We start from the raw sequence: 19,704 nt of genomic DNA on the forward strand, positions 1-19,704 counted from the left end.
AGATTTTAATTCAATTTAAGCTCCACACAACAGAAAAATAGGACGGACTCTCTTGTCCCACTTTAACCTAAGATATTACCTGGCCTTTGGTTTTTAAGATAATAAGCCAATCTAAAAGGTGTTGCTTGTGGGGCATGCCATTTTAATGATATCAAGGTTAAGTACACTAAGCACCTCCACAAATTTTAGGTGGCTATTAAACTTAAATTTATATTTAAATCTACTAAACACTTCCTTCAAATGACTATATTTCACAACCCCAGGAAGTTATGAACTAGCAAGTTTAAAATAACTTTTGATATTATATATTTCATTAATTATGTTCCTTGGCTCCAGCCATACACAGCTTGCTTTTTTTAATCAGTCATTGCTGTGCCCAAACCACAGGACAGCTATCTCCTCACTGTTCATATATTCCATGTTTATACATTAATTAATAGATGTAACCAAGCAGAAACAACATGTGACATTCATATTATATTGTCTCGTAAGACAACATATTTTTATAGAGCAGATAGCACTGGATATGACAAAGAACACAGACAAATATAATTCACCTGCTATCGGCATTCTTATTTTAATACACATATTCTTATTTTAGCTGCAGACCAATGAAATATACATAACTTATGTATTAATAAGAGACCAATGAGAAAACTAAGGTTCATTTTCAGAAGGCTAAATTCTGAGGTTAGAAAATTTAGAACATTTCCTTTCCTCATTTTCACCTATGACTAAAGATCTGTCAGCTATAGTATAGCACAAACAGAAGTGAAAGTTCTATAAAAGGAAATATTTAAAGGTGTCACTGAAAATTAAAATCAGGTGAATCTCTTTCATCATTTAATTTCTATGTGGCAAAGATATGCACTGCCTTATGAAATAACTGTATTTTTTAAAAATTGTCCCAAATGATTTTTTTAAGTATATCAAATATATAGTAGAATTTACTTAGAGGAAACCCATAATCAATTCAAACATATCTACTTTAACAAGAGGATTTCATACTATTTTGATACCATTTATCATACAGGAATATTATGTGTTCTTAAAACTAATATATTACTAAAAAACTAAATGTTGATTCTATTTATAACGGTATACCAATACTCCTCAAGGTATAATCCACTCATAATTTCAGGTAAAAAATTTTTACCTAAATTTTAGTGCTAATCTGGGAAATTAAGTGAAGCACAAATGCAGAACAACTAATAGAGTCTATTTCAGAGAGGACATCTAAACTTCTCTCATCCACTGGCATGGGCCCAGTTTCACTTGGTCCCAGATTACAAAACAAAACAAAAAGCAACAAGGACAAGCAAACAAACAATAATAAATAAAACAGTGCTATTCAAACACTATCCAAACTCAGGAATCCAATAGGTTTGAATAAAAAGAGAAAATTTATTTTAAATCCTCTAACTGAAATGTTCTTATACTTGAAACTTAAAAAATTACCCTATATATCCTAACCCCCACCTTTAAAAAAAAAACAAAACTCACCTTTTACCTCATATTCCCACCCCCACCACTCCCTTGTTCTCCCTTAGAGAAAAACTGAGAGTTCCTCAAGTCCCATTAAATCTTTAAATCCTCCCCAATCAGTATTCTGTCACTTCCAGTCCACTGAAAGCACTTTTGTCAAAGTCATGTTTATCAACAATTTTCATCCACAGAATTTGACAGGGTTTTTCATTTCCTCCTTGAAATACTTTCCTCACTTAGCTTCCAAAACACCACACAGTACTATGTTTTCTTTCTAACTTACAGGCCACTCATCTTTCTCTTTCCCTGGATCCTCTTAGTCTCCCTGACCTCAACATTTTAGAATGTCCCATGGCAGTCTTGGAGTTCTCGCTACACGATTATTCCCTAAATGAGCTACCCCTCACAGCTTTCAAGACCATATCTAAAATATTGAATTCCAAATGTGCAGCTCAAATCCCTAAATCCACCCGAAATTTCAAACTCATATAAACTGCCAACCTAATTAAATTCTGAAATTTGATGTTTAATAGGAATATCAAATTTAATAAATGCAAATTTTGATTTTTATCTAAAACTTACTCATTGTCCCATGTTCCCAATTTCAGTAAATAGTAACATATTTCACCCACTCTTTCAAGTAAAATATCTTGGAAGCCTCTTCACTCCCTCTGGATTTCTTCTAGCCAAGCTGTCCATCAGAAAATCCTATTTCTATTTTCAATATATATCCACAATCTGATAACCACTCATCTACTTCAGCTACCAGTCCAATTCACTATCCTCAAACTAATTTTCATATCTGTACTCCAACCAGTCCACCCAGAGAAGATTCTCTTACTAAAATATAAATCATTTCATATCACATGTTTTATCTCAATCTTCCAGTAGACTCCCCATATACCTGGAAGATCTAAATACCTTACCACGACCTATAAGGCCCCTACAGGATCCTCCATAGTTGCCTCTCACTTATTTCCTTCCACTTACTGCTTTGCTCAGTAATAAACTCCATATATGTTCCACATTGATTTTCAAGATGTTCCTTAAACAAATGATTCCTTACTGTCTTGCTTTCTGGCCTTTACCTTTGCTGTGCCCTCTGATATCAGATATCCACCTAGTTTACTTTCTTTCTTTGAGTCAAGTCTCTGCTCCAGTGATCACCTCCTCAGACAGGACTTACCAAAGCACAGTATCCAAAATAGCATACTTTGTTCAACTGCCATTCTTTCATTTTTGTTCACACAATTTACCACTACTTGACATTATTTGGTTTTTGCCTCCCCCATGAGAATGTAAGTTCCTTAAATACAGAGACACAGCTTACTTGTTCAGTATTTTAATTCCAGAACCTAAAAACAGTATTCCATAGAGAGTAGGTTTAGAATAAATGTTTGCAGAATGAAAGAACATTCTCCCAATTAGCACACATACATGTTGTACAGTAATGCCTACCTTATCATGTAGTTTCAGGAATATTAACTTCTAGAGTTATAATGATTTTGACAATGAAACAAATGGCTTATTTAAGTTTACTTCAGAAAAATCAGGTACTTAGGCCAATAAAATAATTTATTTTTACAATAGTACTTTGAATTATTTGGGGATAAAGAAAAAAGTGTAAGAATTGCTATTTTAATATAATTAATTACTCAATCTTTTTTATGAGTGAAAATATCTGTTAATAAGAAATTGACTACAGAGTGATCTAAAATTTTTAAACACACACAGGCAGGCCTTTTGATACTAAACTTCTTGTGCTTGCCTCTGGGTTTCCCTCTATTCACTCAAGGATGCTTTCAGCCTCAGCTTCACACTTGGTGGGCAATAGGGTTAAAGCCAGAACACCTGGAGCAGGAATGGAAAATTATGAAGAATACTGAAGAAACACTAGATATTTCCTTTACACTCTATATCTTTGAGTGATACCAAACATATGCTAATATTCCTGGTGTGCTTTGAGTTTGTAAATTCTAAAGGCTATTGTCATCTATGCTGCTTAGAACAGAAGACTACTCCTTCGTCCAGTCAGCCTTAATAAGCACTAACATTGTGGTATACTGTAAGAGTAGCATTGAATGGAACATCTTAGCATCGACACTAGACAAAACAAAAACAGAATCTAAAACAAAAAACTAACAAATCCAGTTCTCTCAATCTGATATTGGAGTTATCTAGAATATCTGATAAACAAATATATTATGTATAATACCTGTTCATACTGAAAAAAATTTCATTTTAATTTTAGTGATTAAGATTTTATGCTCCATTTATTTCCCCTGGTATTTTCTTCTTTTATTTTTTTTAAGATTTTTTTATTTATTTGAGAGAGAGAGTGAGAGAGAGCACAAGAGCAGAGTGAGGGGCAGAGGGAGAAGCAGACTCCCCACTGAGCAGGGAGCCCAATGTGGGACGACTCGATCCCAGGACTCCGGGATCATGACCTGAGCCCAAGGCAGACACTTAACCGACTAAGCCACCCAGGCACCCTATTTTCTTCTTTTAAAATCACTCTGAACCTAGCTATTAAGTATAGCTATATGAACCAGACTTGACTGTACTGTATACCTTCTCCCGATTCCTCAAATATAGGGATCTGTTTTCATTTTAGTTCACATAATTTTAGAGCTTAAGTGAAAATTAGTCTAAATCTTGTTTTAGCATTGATAATAAATGAAGACTAAAGAAAGTAACTTTCCAGGATGCCTGGGTTCAGTCAGTTAAGCAAGTAAGTCTTGATTTCGGCTCAGGTCATGATCTCAGGGTCCCAGGACTGAGCCCCACATGGGGCTCCCCACTCAGTGGGGAGTCTACTTGTGGGTTTCTCTCCCTCTCCTCCCAGTTGCTCTCTCTCTCTCTCTCTCTCAAATAAATAAATCTTATTAAAAAAACAAGAATAACTTCCCAATTTTGCTCAGTTAGCCACTGATAAAACTGGTACTTAGCCCCAAACCCTTAAATTCTAATCTAGAACATTTTCACTATGTCTTAACATCCCTCCCCATGTAATTCACATTCTGAAATTTGTGTCCACACCCAAATGCTAAAACTCACCAATGTAAATGAGTTGAATCCACAAATCTCCACATAATCAATCCCAGAATTACTTTAGTATTTTTCCTTATCTTTTAGATATCCATCTGATCACTTAATTTTACCCTAAGTTCTTAACACATTATTCCAACTAATTTATTATAATTAATATTGGTGCAAGATAAGGTCTAAAAAGACAAAGTGTTCATTTAACCTAGTACTGCATTCTCTAACTATGTGATTTTGCTTATATTAAAATGAATTTATCAGATTAAAGTTGATCTAAGTTTCATCTCCATTAGTCTTCCAATGGGATTTGCTAGAGGGAAGATTTTGCTTCTTTAAAAAGATCAAATAAACAGAAAAATTACTAAGTGATCATAGACACTGGTTATAAAAAGATAAATCACCACAAAAACCCAACGGACTAGTAGTGGTGGTGGTAGTTGTATGTGTTTGGAAGAAACTGTTACACTACATAAAACTTAATATTTACCAGGCCAAAATTATCTGAAAACATATATGACCCATGCACAAAACTCAATGGATGACATTGTTTTAAAAGATATCTGTATTTTTGCCCACGTTTTTTTCATAGCTCTGTGTACGTGTGTTTCACGTTACAAACATCATCTAGTTTGGTACCTCAAAAGTTCCATGAGTAAGCAGAACTACCACAGTTAAGAAATTGCTTAACAAACTCCATCCACTAATTTGCTTACACCAACAGTAATAAGCATATTTGTATCATTTTTGGTGTCTTAGATTTTTGCGCAGAGTAAGTATTAAAGAATATATTTCTGCTGTATTTTAAATTTGTGAAAAATTTACATCATTAGGTCTAGCAATCTAATCTACCTGGAGAATAGAGGGTGTTGACATGTCCTAGAACCACATTTTTATAAGAATAAGAGACAGGGATAATATTTCCTATTCTGGTTTGAAAATAAAAACCACCTGTATCTTATAGCATCATAGACCTCATTGGATGGAATTTTTTTCAGAGAATTAAAAAAAAATCTCATGTGGTTTTCAAATAGGACTACAAAGGAACAGCTCAGAATGCAGTGACACCTAATGGCAAAGCTATCTTTATAAGCCATAAATGTATTTTCTAATAAACATTATATTTAGAGTAAAACTGTGTAAGTATTGCAATTCACCAATATGCTGTCTGTAATCCGAAATATCATGAAAATCTAAAAGCAATATCAAATATTTTACTTTTTAATAGTAAAATAACATATGCAAATGAAGGGGGGGAAAAAAACCTTCCAGATTAGAAAGTGTGGTTTTAAAATGACAATACCCTTTGAGATAAAATTACAATATTATAAACTCAGCCTTAGGAATTGTATTAAATATAACGCATCTTCCGTTACTCCTAATAATTTCAACTGGTTTCTACTGTTTAAAAAGTTGAAAGTTAATCACCTTGATTTTTATTCATATTTGAATTAAAATTTAGAGGAGATATTTATTGGGTGTATGCTTCACTCGGAGTAGAAAGCAAAGGTCCTTGGTGTAATGGCTTATTAGTCATGTCATAGTTGATACTGTTGATTAATAATACTAACTTAATGCACATCTGAATTATGCTTCAAATAACTGTATTAATGATACAGAAAAGAATAATAGTAAAGTACACCCTTATTTTATTATTATTTTTTAAAGATTTTATTTATTTATTTGAAGAGAGAGACACAGCGAGAGAGGGAACACAAGCAGGGGGAGTGGCAGAGGGAGAAGCAGGCTTCCCGCAGAGCAGGGAGCCCGATGCGGGGCTCGATCCCAGGACCCTGGGATCATGACCTGAGCCAAACACAGATGCTTAACGACTGAGCCACCCAGGCGCCCCAACACCCTTATTTTAAATTCAGAAACTACTTGTTCATACATTCCAGAAGTTTATATGCTATTCATAACTTAGAGAGCAAACAACCACTGTAAATAATAAAGGGATAATTTAAATCATTGAGATATCTTATACAGTGCAAGGAGTCCTTAATGACTCCTGGGGCTATCATACCCAATGCATATTATGTAAAGAGGTGAAAAAGAAATATTTTGGTGTAAGACACAGTACATTTTCTGGAAACACTTTTACATTCTATATTTGATAAAACTGTCCTCGGTGCAGAAATCATGAAAAGTGTTGCTTTAAATCTGCCATCTATTACTGTTTTTAATGTGGACATTTTATTCACCCACCAGTTCTGTACTTTAATTTGAACTTTTTTGTGATGAAAATATTCTGAGCATTGTTTTAGGCTTCTCAAACAAATCATAGTTAATGATTATTATCTCAGAGGATAAAGTATCTCGTGCTTATGAGGAAAACATAAATAAATGGTTTGTTTCTATTCCCTGTTGGCATAAGGTATTTTACTATGACTGATAACAAGAAAAACCTGCAAGTGATTTTCGTAATATGTGACTACACTGTTTGAACATACCCTTATAGAGATATGTAACTGAGGATAGCTCATTTCAATCAGTTCTGTGAGCACAGGAACCAGATAAAGAAATGAGCATACATTAAACTGTTAAAACATGAGATCCTCCATATTAGATTTGAAGCAAAACACAAACTGTGCAGTTGACTGGAAATGCCACCTAATCCCTGCTTAATTAAAGCAGTGCTCTACACTCCTGTTGTGTTTAGGGAGTAAAGAGTGTGGAACGACTGATGTATGAAGAAAATAGCAGTCAGCGTGTCTAATCTCAAAGACTTTCGAGCTTTCTAGCTACATAAATCAGAGCGACTTTTGAATAGCCTCATAAAACACAGTATCATTGCCATTCCACTCACGATTTTTTGGTTCTTCCTACAGCATGCAGATCATTAGGAAACTTCTAAGCAATCAAGTAATGTGGGTCTGATGAAATTACTCAATCAATGCACAGGCTCAAAGTAAAAGCATAATTCAAAATTGCAGTTTTTATATGTCAAAAGACCTTTCTTTTGGGGGGCAAAGAATATCACAATCGAGATGATTCATTTCTAAATACTACGTGTATGAACGTGCTTTAAACAAATGTATGTAATTATCAAATATCTTTAAAATGTGATTTAACAGAAAAAGTAATTATGTATATGATATTAGTGCATTTTTTACTGAAATAAATACACTGCCACTCCAATCACTGGAGTTTAACTATTATGATGTATTTCATCATTGTAGTGAATTCATGTGTTTAATAAAATACATTAGAGTTTAAAATATGTAATTGACTTTTAAAAACTACCTGCATGAAATAGAAACAAAGAGAAAGAAAGAATGGAGTTTTCATATATATAATTCTGTTCAACACTAAAAGGATTCAATATTTAAAGAACCTATTAGAGCAGTGTCTTTTTTATCTTTCCAGCTTGCCTGAACTACATATTGCAGCTACTTTCTACATAAACACACCACATGAGGCTAGAAAAATCTTTCATTTCTGCCTATCTCCTTATAACTCTAGAGTTGAAATATTCACTTTTCCTTCAGTTCCATCACTTTCATCCCTTCAATCCTGAAGTAATACATTTGCCATAAGCATATTTCTCCCATTAAATATTTAAATGAAAGCAATCACCTCCTAAAGATAATTAATTCTCTTTTGCTAGTCATCAAGGTAAACTGATCCCATGAATATTAACTGATGGTTTAAAACTTTAATATGGGCATTTAGTTTTGAATTTATTATACTTTGGGATGGGAGGTGGAAGCAGGAGGGGCTTTTAACCTCTGACATGCACTCAAATTAATCTTGGTCATCTTTAATTTGGGAAGTAATATTTATCAATATATTATAAAAGATATGAAGCATTTGAAGCAATTATCAATTTGCTAGCTTCATGGCAATATTGGGTAGCCTATAAAAGAAGCTAATCCTCTTGCCTAATGTACTAATTGCATTCAAGTCAAATTGTCTGATAAGTATTCCTTTTAATAGGATATACACAGTTCATGCATACAACCTACTTTCTGAAGAAATCTGTAATTTGTACACAGTTACCTTTTTTTTTTTTGGTCTGGTTATAAATAAGGAAGCCATGTCACACTGACAGACAACAGAATGCAAAGGGAAAAATACAACAGTTGTGTTCTATTTAGAAACAAATGATCAGACTGCATTGCAAAACAGTGTTCAGCTGATAAAGGACAGCAAGCGCTGTAGGTGTTTGCAAATAATAAGCAATAAAATAAGCATTTATCCACAAGCCTTTTCTCCTGAGCGATGAAAAACGTAAGGCAGAAACCCCTAATCATAAAATGAACGTAAAGGTACCATAGTAATATATATATCTGCATCCTGTTCCAGTCATTTACAACTGGATATAAATGCATGTCATTTCTTTAAGAGGAGAACAGTTCGTTTCTGAATTCTATCAGAACATTACTGAACCCCTCAACGAGGCCATGATTTCTCCCTGAAAAGTTCTGAACCCACAGGCCCTGTTAGCCCCCAGGCAAAACGTGATCTAGCAGTCAAGCTATCTAGTGCTTAATTTACTTAATGCATAAGTGCAAGGTTTTTCGAATCTTGACCTCATTACCCCTTATACACAGACATGTATGGTTCTACTGATACAAATGACAGAGAATGGCAGACATGTTTACAAAGACAGCGTCTGAGACCGAGAAGGAGTCCCCTGGAGCTGAGGGGCTGGCCGCTGTGGAGGCACACACCAGACAGAAGCCCCTCGCTTGGGCAGGCACAAGGGCCACCTGAAGCAGGTTCCCTTCCAGGACTCTGTGGTGTGTGTGGGGAGGAGTGGGTGTGTGGGGGGGGTGTGTGTGTGTGTAAGAGAGAGAGAGAGCGCGCGCAGGGGAGGGGCAGGGGGACTAAAGGAGGAGATGCTGCGACCCATCTGTCGCTTCAATTTGAAGAACATCAAGCCGTGTGGACAGATAAAAGTCCCGTGCCCAGAAAAATTCCCCAAGAGGGGTCTCTCTTCATCCCAGTAAATGAACCTTGCTGGCCCGCGGACACGAATTTCCGAAAAGGAAATCGTCGCATTAACGCAGAAAAGGCTGCAGGAGCCCGTCTCCACTCAGCTCTTAGGGATTAGCAAGTGAGAAGAGTCGGAGCCCGAAGCCGCGAGCGCTGTGCATGATAATGACGCGCGGCCCCCGCCCGCCCCCGCCCCCGCCCGCGCCCGCGCCAGCCGCGGCCAGTCCCGGTCCGTCTGGTTGCCAATAGGTGGGGCCACGAGCATCTCCGAGCCGGCTCGGCGTCCTTCTTGGAGTCAGGCCGCCCGGCCGTAGCCCAAACGCTTTTGCTCCCGGCCTGACGCGGCAACTCAGAGTTGACCGCGAGACAAGGCGAGGCAGGTGTCTGCAAGGCAGCCCAGGAGCGCGGCCCGCGCGCCCTGCGCCTCTCGTGCGCCCGGGGGCCAGTCTCGCCGCCGCGCCAGGCCGGGGGGAGGTGTGCGAAGCAGCGAGGCGCGCCGCTCCCCGTCCTCGGCTACACCGCCGCCAGCCCCTCCCGCCACCGTCGCGGCGACTCTGCGCGAGGACCGCAAAGCCAAGAGGACGGGAGGAGGAAAAGGAGGCTGGGGGCGCAGCCAGCACCCCGTCACCATCGCGCAGCGCTGCGGCTAACGCAGCCCGCTCACGTTGCAAAACCACCTGTTCGATCCGAAGGGAGCTCCCCCCACCTCTCACCCCAGTTTTCGCCTCACAGGTGCCACACACCTCTTCTTTCCCCTAAAGGTATTTTTTTTTTTAATGGATCAAATGTACATCCGGGAGAGAATATGGAAGGTAGAGTCGATTAAACTTCCTTTCCCGACACAGTCGGAACCCACCCCCCGCACTTCCCGGCACACACGCACAACTGAGGTAAACTCGAGACCCCCACGCATCCATCACACGCTCCACGATTCACCGCGAAACAACGGCCCCAGTCAAGGTTCGAGCATCCACATCCTGCCGGAAAACTGAACAAGTGTGAGGGAAGGTTAGCGGGAAGGGGCAATAAACCGAAGCCAGCGCCAATAAGCCGCACAGAGGGCGGAGAGGGGGAAGCAAAGGGAAACATTTGCCAACCCAACGTTAAAAGTACCCACAGGCAACACCTGCCCTTCCTTACCGATGTGAATGATTGAATCCGCATTCGCCAAGTCCCAGGTTCGAGACCACCACACGGACAAAACCAAGAGCAAGGGGAAAACTTCCATCGCCTCCTATGCTGAATCTCTTTCAGGATGGTTTCTCTTTCAATATATTTTTTTAAACCAGTCCGAAGAGTTCGAGGTCACGATAGAGTTTAGCGCAGCTTTTTCTTTTTTTCTAAATTCCTACTGCCAGAGCAAAGCCTTAATCGTCGCTGATGAAGGCAGAGCGAATTAAGAGAGCCCAGCCTGAGGAAACCTCCTTCGCAAAGCCGTGTCACTTGGAGGGGAATTTTGGCGTCGCCAGAGTTGTTTGCAGTTTGGCTTTTTAAAAAATGTATCCAGCCTCGGCTGCTCTCGGGCAGGGGGAGAGGCTGGAGCTCAGACCATCCCCATCGCTGAGCCGGGGCGGCGGGTCTCCAGTCCCAGCTCCGCCGCAACTTCCAACCAGACCACCCCCCTACACTCTACGCCGGATGTTCCCCTCCCCCTCCCCCAACCAAAAAAAAAAAAAAAAAAAAGCGCCCCCCGCCCCCGCCCCAACGGCCCGCAGAGAATCACTTGTTTCGCTGCCAAAATAAAATCTAAGTGGAAAGGAAAGATTAGGAGATTCCAAGAAGAGCAGCCAGATTCCAACAGGGAAGGGAAAAAAGCCCTCTCCAAGAGGGGTAGTAAAAGTGAACTTCAAGGTAATGCAGATAGTAATGCAGAGAAAATTCCTTTTCTGCGCGAGGCAGGGAGCGGAGCTCGGCGAGGCGGGCCCGGGGAGCCGGTTCGCTCGGGCGCGGTGGCGGGGGAGTTGCGCCGGGCGCGAGCAGCGGGGCCGGGCCGGCGGAGGGAAGCCTGCGGGCTGCAGGATGCTTTTGGAGCGGTTCGCCTGGCGGGATGCAGGAAGCGAGCAAGGAGAGCCTGGCAGCTTCAGCACTAGCCCCACGTTGCCTAGAAATGGATCACCTAGGAGAACGAGCGAGCCCGCGAGAGAGCGGTGCTGTCAAGCGGAGAGCGGGGGAACCGAGAGAGGAAGAGCTTCTCTCTAATAACCACCTCCTCCCCCTATCTGCAATACAAGGGAGAAACAAAATAGTGCTCTCATTTCCCTTGGAATCTTCAACTGGGACTGAGAAAAAGGCAGGACTCCAAGAAAAAAAAAAAAAAGAAGAAGAACGTTGAAGCTTTTTGGTTGTGTTTTGTTTTGTTTTGTTTTTAGGAGGTTAAAGGCAACCTGAAAAAGCCACCCCACTTATTTAACCTTGCTATTGCTATTCTCCAACAGGTATCAGACTTTTTCTAGTCTTTGCCTGGAATTAGTCACATTGGATAAAAACAAATTAGGGACACCTGGTCACTAAGGGAAAAGAGACCTAGAAAGCGCTTAATGAGATTTCAATTATAAAGTTATAAAAAGGAGAGGACATGCTAATTATTTTTTATACAGTGATTTTTTTTTCCTTCTCTCCCTCTCTCCAGAGTATTTTTAGGCAATCAGGATAAAGAAAGGATAAAGAAGAACGTGAAAAAAAAATGTAATAAATAGTAAAATACATGCTTTAGTGAAACATTTGATCCAAATATTACATTGAGTAGTACTGACAATGGACCTATGTACATAAATTCAGAATGAGGAAGTTGGTAGCTTCTCCATGAAAAGAGCTGAAAAAGTACTGAATGACAGCCTCCCAGTCCCAGAATGAAAGGAATTTTGGCACGCTTATTCCTTGAAATATAATCCTGACAATTGTGACTTCCTTTCTTGTTATGATTATCTTATATTCAGTCTGACCCCACTTCAGACTGGAGGTTTGTTAACACAACCAAATAACTAGTTGAGGCCAGATATTAATAGGCCTGATATTATTTCAATTATAATTGGAATCCTTTGGAAATGTTGCTACTTGGGATTTGTGGATGTCAAACTCCTTAAACAACCTTTCAGGGCCCTCCCTTACTTTCATATTTGGCAAACCTCTTTTCTTCTTGAGACTTTCTAGCCTGGTGAATTGGGCTAGTATTTCTCCAAACACAGATGTACGTTCTCACCTCTGTGAAATGCCTTCTTTCATTCATCTTGTGTAGTTTTTCCCTGAACATTCCAGAAAATGTCCTACCATATTGTTACTTAGGTCAATAATTCTGTTGGAAGGTATCTATGCATTCTTCCAACCACTATGCCACTTCAGAGCTTAATTCCAATTTTGCCCGTGATACAATGTCCAATCCTTTAATATGGAATACATCTATCCTTCTTCTGTGTTCTCATAGCACACTCTACCTTTATATTAGAGTTAGATGGGGCTACTTCTGAAATAGATCATCAATGCCCTGAGAGTGAGGACCATAGCTTATTCATGTTTTATTCACTGCAGCATTTTACATAGAGCCCCTTTGTCGACTTGGATTTCATCATTTCCATCTGAATCTGGCATAAATCAGTGCTTCCAAGAAGCCATCACTGATTAATTTGTCTCAATTTTGATCATTCCTTTATTTTTCCCATCAGTATACCTGTACTCAATTTGATTGTATTAATGTTATTGATGTCATTTTACTTTTTAAAGAGTTCTGTTGTGATTTCATGGATCATATTTTGTTGTTACAGATAATGAAGTTTTTGAAAGAATGGAGGTATCACTCCATAGCTTGCTTCTATTATATTATTCACAAGGGTGTTTAAAAAATTGTTGAGTCACTATGTGCTCTATGAAGAAAAAAATTGTGAAATAACCATTAACATGGAAAGAACACTATAATATGTTAGAATCAAAGAACTAGGAGGAACTTCAAAACATTAGCTGGCTCAGTCCTAGCTTAATAAATGTCATTCCTGGAGATAGCTAAATATAGTCAATTCATATCATCTTCTGTCTTGGAAATCTGTTCTGGAGTATTATGAGCAAAACATTTTCATTATTCCCAAATCCTCCCATTTATTGGTTCTCAAAGGTAGCTTCACTTTGGAATAACCTAGAAAGCTTTTCAAAAAGATCACTTCAGGCTAATTGAATCAAAATCTCTGGGGTTTGGGGTCTGACCAATATGTGTTAAACTCTCTAAATCTGACTCTAATGTGTAGCCATACTTCAGAACTACTGTCACAATACTCAGACATTTACGAGTCTTCATGACACATCACAAAAACCGTAAAGGCATCAAAATTCATGTTCCTGACATTCAAAAGAAATAATAGTACCATGAGATGTAGCTTTCTAAAAGTAATACAAAGTTAATGCAGAATTGAAGCATAACAGTGGCTTATTGATTTTAAATTTAAGAATATCAATCACTCTTTTAAGCTGTTGAAATAATTTCTATACCAAATGAGCCCTAATTAGGAGTTTTTGTATGAAATATGAGTTTAAACACATTTTTAAATTATGTGTTAACCATATTTCCTACTATTTTAGAAAATTTCATATTGTGATATAATTAGATGGATACAAAATTAGTTTACTTAGGTTAGCTGGATGCAAAGTTCTTTAATATTTAAGTAAAAGTTAGATTCCGGGGGAGGGAGGGAATAAGAAATTCACTGGTTGTACTTCCATATCAGCTTTTTATGAAGGCCATATATTAGTCTAATTAAGGCTATTTAGCTTTAATTCAAGCAATATCATATAGAAATGGCTGATACATCTGACTTGCTGTACTGAAATTCAAAACTTTGGCATTATAGCATATTTTTTTGTTGAAAAAACAGCTTCCATTCATGAAAATTTTATACCAATGATTAATTTTTGGAATAAAAATGTAAGGGAACCATGAGTCATGAATTTATTCTTCCTATGTGGAGACTGTCAATTCAATTCAGGCATGAGTTGTGTTATGAACATCAATAGAGTAATCCTCCCCGCTTACCCACAGTTTTACTTTCTACAGTTTCAGTTATCCAAAGTCAATCATGGCCTGGAAGCCAATGATCATCCTTTTGTATCATCAGAAGATCATCAGAAGCTAAGAAAGCAGCTTAATGCTTTGTCACAATGTTTGTTGTTCACGTCACCTCTTCTCATCACATAGGCATTTTATCATGCTATGTCATCGTTAGTAAAAGGGTGAGTACAGTACAATAAGGTATTTTGAGAGTGAGAGGAACCACACTCATACACCTTTTATTACAGTATATTGTTATAATAGCTCTATTTTGTTATTGTTGTTAACTTCTTACTGTGCCTGATTTACCACCTAAGCTTTATCATATGTATGTATCTGTAGCAATAATCCTAGTATATATAAGTTTCAGTACTAGCCGTGATTTCAGGCATCCACTGTGGGTCTTCAATCATCTCCACTGTGGATAAGGGAGACTACTGTAATTTCAAGAAGTGGTAGATAATCCTAGCAGCTTTAAGATGTAAAGAATAATGATTATTTTTTTATGGAAGAACAGAATTTGGGAGAACTACTAATTTGCATTTTTGGAGGGGATTTGCAGACTCCTTTAATCATGTACAATGTACTGTGTGGAAAGAAAGCAACATAATGGAAATACCTGGAATATATAATTCTTTCATTTTTACTCTAAACAAATACTAGGAATACCAATGTCTAAACTTTAAAAATCAGCTGCTCGCTGAATGTTACAAAGGTAGTAAGTCAACTTACATTAGTCAATTTTAAAGAACTCCAATAATGGGGCACCTGGGTGGCTCAGTCGTTAAGCGTCTAACTTCGGCTCAGGTCATGGACCCAGGGTCCTGGGATCGAGCCCTGCACTGGGCTCCCTGCTAGGCAGGAAGCCTGCTTCTCCCTCTCCTACTCCCCCTGCTTGTGTTCCCTCTCTCGCTATGTCTCTCTCTGTCATATAAGTAAATAAAATCTTAAAAAAAAAAAAGAACTTCAATAATATTCAGTGACTCAAGAGATGTATTTTGTTTTGATATAAAACACTGTAAATTTATGGGAAAACTTACTTGAAAATTAGGGTGAAACAGCTTTGAAAAGAATATCAGAGAAAAAATAGGAAGTAATGCATTTTGATCATTTTATCTAATTTGCTATAATTGTATTGTTAGTATTACAAATATGATTAGCCACACAAATGATTCTAAGTATACTGCAACTTTAATTAATATGACTATGAAAGGAAAACTATGAGCTTGCAATGACTACCTGCATATGCAGGCAATAACAAATTATGACTGTAAATTTATAATTGAGATGTTCATTTGCAGAAGTAAAAATCAAATTCTTTTTGTTTGAGGGGCTGAAAAGGTGACTTTTATACTTAGCAAATCAAAGAAGTTCAAAACTCAATGGGATTTTAGGGCCTCTCTTACTCAGTGCTTGGTGTTCTGGAAGAGAATGAGAAACTGAGTCGCAGAAGTTGTACTGACATTTGATGAAAGACTCAAACTGAGATTTTTTTGACTTTTAAATATGCTTCAAGAAAATCATTAAATCACACATTTCTATGTAACATGTTCATGATGGGTATACCATGTTCTTTTTTGGGAGTGGGGTCAACCTTGCAGTGCCCCACCACTTTCTACTCTGTCAAATTATGTTATCTGTGATGCTAGTGCAAATCTTATGCTTGATTAACAGTTGATACTTCCTTCATGCCTCCCTCCTTCCCTCCTTCTGTCCCTCCCTCCCTCCCTTCCGTCCTGTTTTCTTGCCCTCCTTCTTTCCTTCTACGTTAAACTCTTAATCCCTTCCTCCCTTTCAACACTTTCCCTAAATCTGAAAGGCTGCCCTGTCAGAGCAATGTCATGTTTTCTTCTTACTCAGTGAGATATACATTCCAACCAAATTCTGTAAATAGATTGCTGATAAGGTTTTTTTGGTTAATATTATAACTTTATCAAACTTATCTATTATTAAAGTTAATTCAAGTCAAAACTTTAAATTTCAAAGCTTTTCCACAATCCATACATTAGCCATGATACTGAAAATTTTTATTGTTTTTTTATTTTAATTCCAGTATACTTAACATACAGTGTTATATTAGTCTCAGGTATACTATATAGCGATACAACAATTCTATACATTTCTCAGTGCTCATCATGATAAGTGTACTCTTTAATTCCCATCGCCTATTTCATCCTGAACTTTTAAGAGCAAAAATTAGTTATATATATCAGGGCGCCAATTTTAGTTTAGATTTCTTACCTCTTCTGTCTGGTGTTGATGTGGAATTTTAAGTAGAATATTAATAAAAACCAAGCAAGTGGTGGATAGAGGTAAAATGATGACTTATAACCCAATAGGGTCACTTTATTTTGAGATTGGGCCCTCACTACATTATATCCTGTCCCCACAAGATGGCAGCCATGCTTGATGTAGATTTAATCAGCTTACTTTTTTGAATGTCTCAATACTTAACAATTTACCAGAGTATTATTAACCCATGTTAGTCAAATGACTATATTTAAGCAAACTTGATATGTTAAGTAATTTCTTAGGTAAGTTGATTTTCTGAAATTTTATTTTTTCTAAACTTACACATAGGAATAATAAATATCTATTATTATGTTTTTATAATATCTGCTTTATTCACCTCTTCTCTGATTTCATCAGTTACTTAACAGTTAAATATCAGTAGAATAATCTTTAGTAATATGCCACTCAATCCTGTGATTGAGAACATAGTGATATTATGTAACTCAAACTTTGGATTAAATATTAAATGTTCAAAAATGAGATTAATTTAACTATTTTCTTTTTTAAAGAAAAAAATATGTTTTATATATCTTGAGTTAAGGAATTGCACTTGGCCATGGAATATAGAAATTGTCTACTAATTTAAAATTGATCCTCCTGCTGTGGCATATCAGTTCAGGCAAATGTCTAACAAATACGTCAAAAGCACAAAGAAATGCATGATGCAAACTACAGTGAATATCAGTTATCATTTGACCTTTAAAAATAAGATTTTGTTATTTTCCCATGGTTAACCATTTAATTCTGAAATTAACTGTTTCTTTTGAAACATATTTCACTAGACTCAGAAGTAAAAAGATACAAAGTAGTGTGTGTGTGTGTGTGTGTGTGTGTGCAATATGCTGCAAAATAAACTATACATTTTAGTTTAAAATATTGTTTTTGTAGCAGTAGATATCATGGGGGAAAGTTAAAAGGAAAAACAAAAGCTTGGTTAATATTCAATCATCTGTATACACATAGATACACACATATTTGCTGTAGAGTTTTCAAAGTAGTAATAAAACTCTATATACATTTAAGTTTACTTCTTAGTGGATAGGGTAAAAAATCAGTATAGATTCAAACATAATAAATTCCTTATTCCCCTTTGGTCCTGCAAATTGGTGGTAAACTTAAGTTCAAATAATTATGAATAAATGAATTAACTAGTGAGTGAATGAAAGGATAAAATGAAAAAAAATAAATATTGTAGAATATTACTCATGCAGTATAAGTCAATATGTCTTGACTCACTCCAAAATAAATAGATTACTGAGGTGTCAAAGTGGTCTGGTCATAAGATTATTTCACCTGTTTATCAGTCTTATTACTTACAACACAAGATTTATCAAATGTAGAAAAATGGAAGATGTTTTGACAGAGTTCTTTGGAAGATGACAGTAAAAATTACCTCAGCAACAAAAGCCCAAATATGAATCTCTGCCCAAATTTAACTTGACTTATTTGCAGTATCGTTTATATGGCTAAAAAGAATGCAGGGAGGAAAAAAAATTAGTTTATACTAGATCTCATAGAATTTATCTAAAGTTGGCTAATACAAAATTAATCATATTGTATGCACTTTGTTTCCTACCTTTTTTTACACTTTGCTGCTTTATCACATTTTAAAAATTTCAAGATAGAGTTGAACCATAAAATACTAGACACAACAACATCAAAGTTGTAAAAATGAGATGATATTAAAAAGTTTTAAAATTCCTATGCCATTATAAATATCTAAACCAGCATTTCTTACATTGTGCTCTGTGGAATACTTTGTTTTCTTCTATAAAAAAAAAAAAAGGCAGATTTAGTGGCCACATCAGATTGCAAAATGCTAGATAGACTTTTCTTCTCTAAGACTTTTCTTCTCCATAGTGTACACTAACATTAAAAACATGAAGAAGTCCTCTAGGAAACAAATTATTAATCTGTGTTAACCCAAAATATCCCAAATTTATATAACCACCAATTTTCCTTTTTATAGACAGAAAGAGCAACGTTTATTACATTGTTGAAATCCATTTTCTATATTCCAAATAATTTTTTGTCATTTATTGTTTTTTTTCCTCTTCTATTTGCAGATGTTTATATTAGCTAAATTGCAGATCAGTAGGTTGAAATGTCATATCTGGGGAGAGATCCTGTTGTATCTGTTTTGAACGTCTATGATGAAGGAAAATATATCACCCATATATTTTCTTATCTATAAAAAATGCTTTGGGGTGCCTGGGTGGCTCAGTTGTTTGTCTAACTTTTGATCTCAGCTCAGGTCTTGATCTCAGGGTCATGAGTTCAAGCTCTGCATTGGACTCCATGCTGGGCGTGGTGTCTACTTAAAAAAATAAGTAAATAAATAAAACTAAAAATGCTTTGTAGATTTCCAATTCTTCTTAGGACATAGAAAGCCAGAGGAGAATATTACTCTGATCCTGACAATTAGAAAATACTGTATGACCTATAAAAATATAACTCTCCTTGACCCATCAAAGAGGTGAGGTGGTGTGACAACAAAGTAAGCTAAGTTCCAAAGAGTGGCAGTCACCTCTAACAAGAGACAGGACACAAAACTGCTTCACTTTCACAGAGCACAGAGAAAGAACTGGCTGCCATAGTAGCAAGTAAGGTGAAATTAGCAAAAATTTTAATAAATTCCTAAAGGTTGAATGTGGGATAGCATAAGAGTTTAGAATAACTCGGAGTAGCAGACGCCAGGAGCATTTGCACTTACTCAAGCTCTTTTCTATGAATCTGCTTAAGGTGTTCATGGGAAAGAATGAGAGCAGAGCAGGACACCAGATATACCCTGTAACTGCTACAGGCATGGTGGAGATAGAACAATCTTAAAATGTAGCCCACTCTCAGGCACCTGGGTGGCTCAGTTGGTTGAGCGACTGCCTTCGGCTCAGGTCATGATCCTGGAGTCCCGGGATCGA

At 37.1% G+C, this 19,704-nt stretch overlaps 1 protein-coding gene across 1 annotated transcript in view; it reads right to left on the reverse strand.

Moving 5' to 3' along the window:
- GRID2 (glutamate ionotropic receptor delta type subunit 2) overlaps positions 1-11,128 on the reverse strand; it is a 1,404,204-nt gene extending 1,393,076 nt beyond the window's left edge. Inside the window, exon 1 of the mRNA XM_035004503.1 lies at positions 10,606-11,128. Within this exon, the coding sequence (XP_034860394.1) occupies positions 10,606-10,693 (88 nt within the window). The 5' untranslated portion in view covers positions 10,694-11,128. The remainder of the gene's footprint in view (positions 1-10,605) is intronic.
- Between the last annotated feature and the right edge of the window lie 8,576 nt (positions 11,129-19,704).

Source organism: Mirounga leonina, unplaced genomic scaffold (assembly GCF_011800145.1).
Source record: "Mirounga leonina isolate KUSES-001 unplaced genomic scaffold, KU_Mleo_1.0 Mir_129, whole genome shotgun sequence".
Classification (NCBI taxonomy): domain Eukaryota; kingdom Metazoa; phylum Chordata; class Mammalia; order Carnivora; family Phocidae; genus Mirounga; species Mirounga leonina.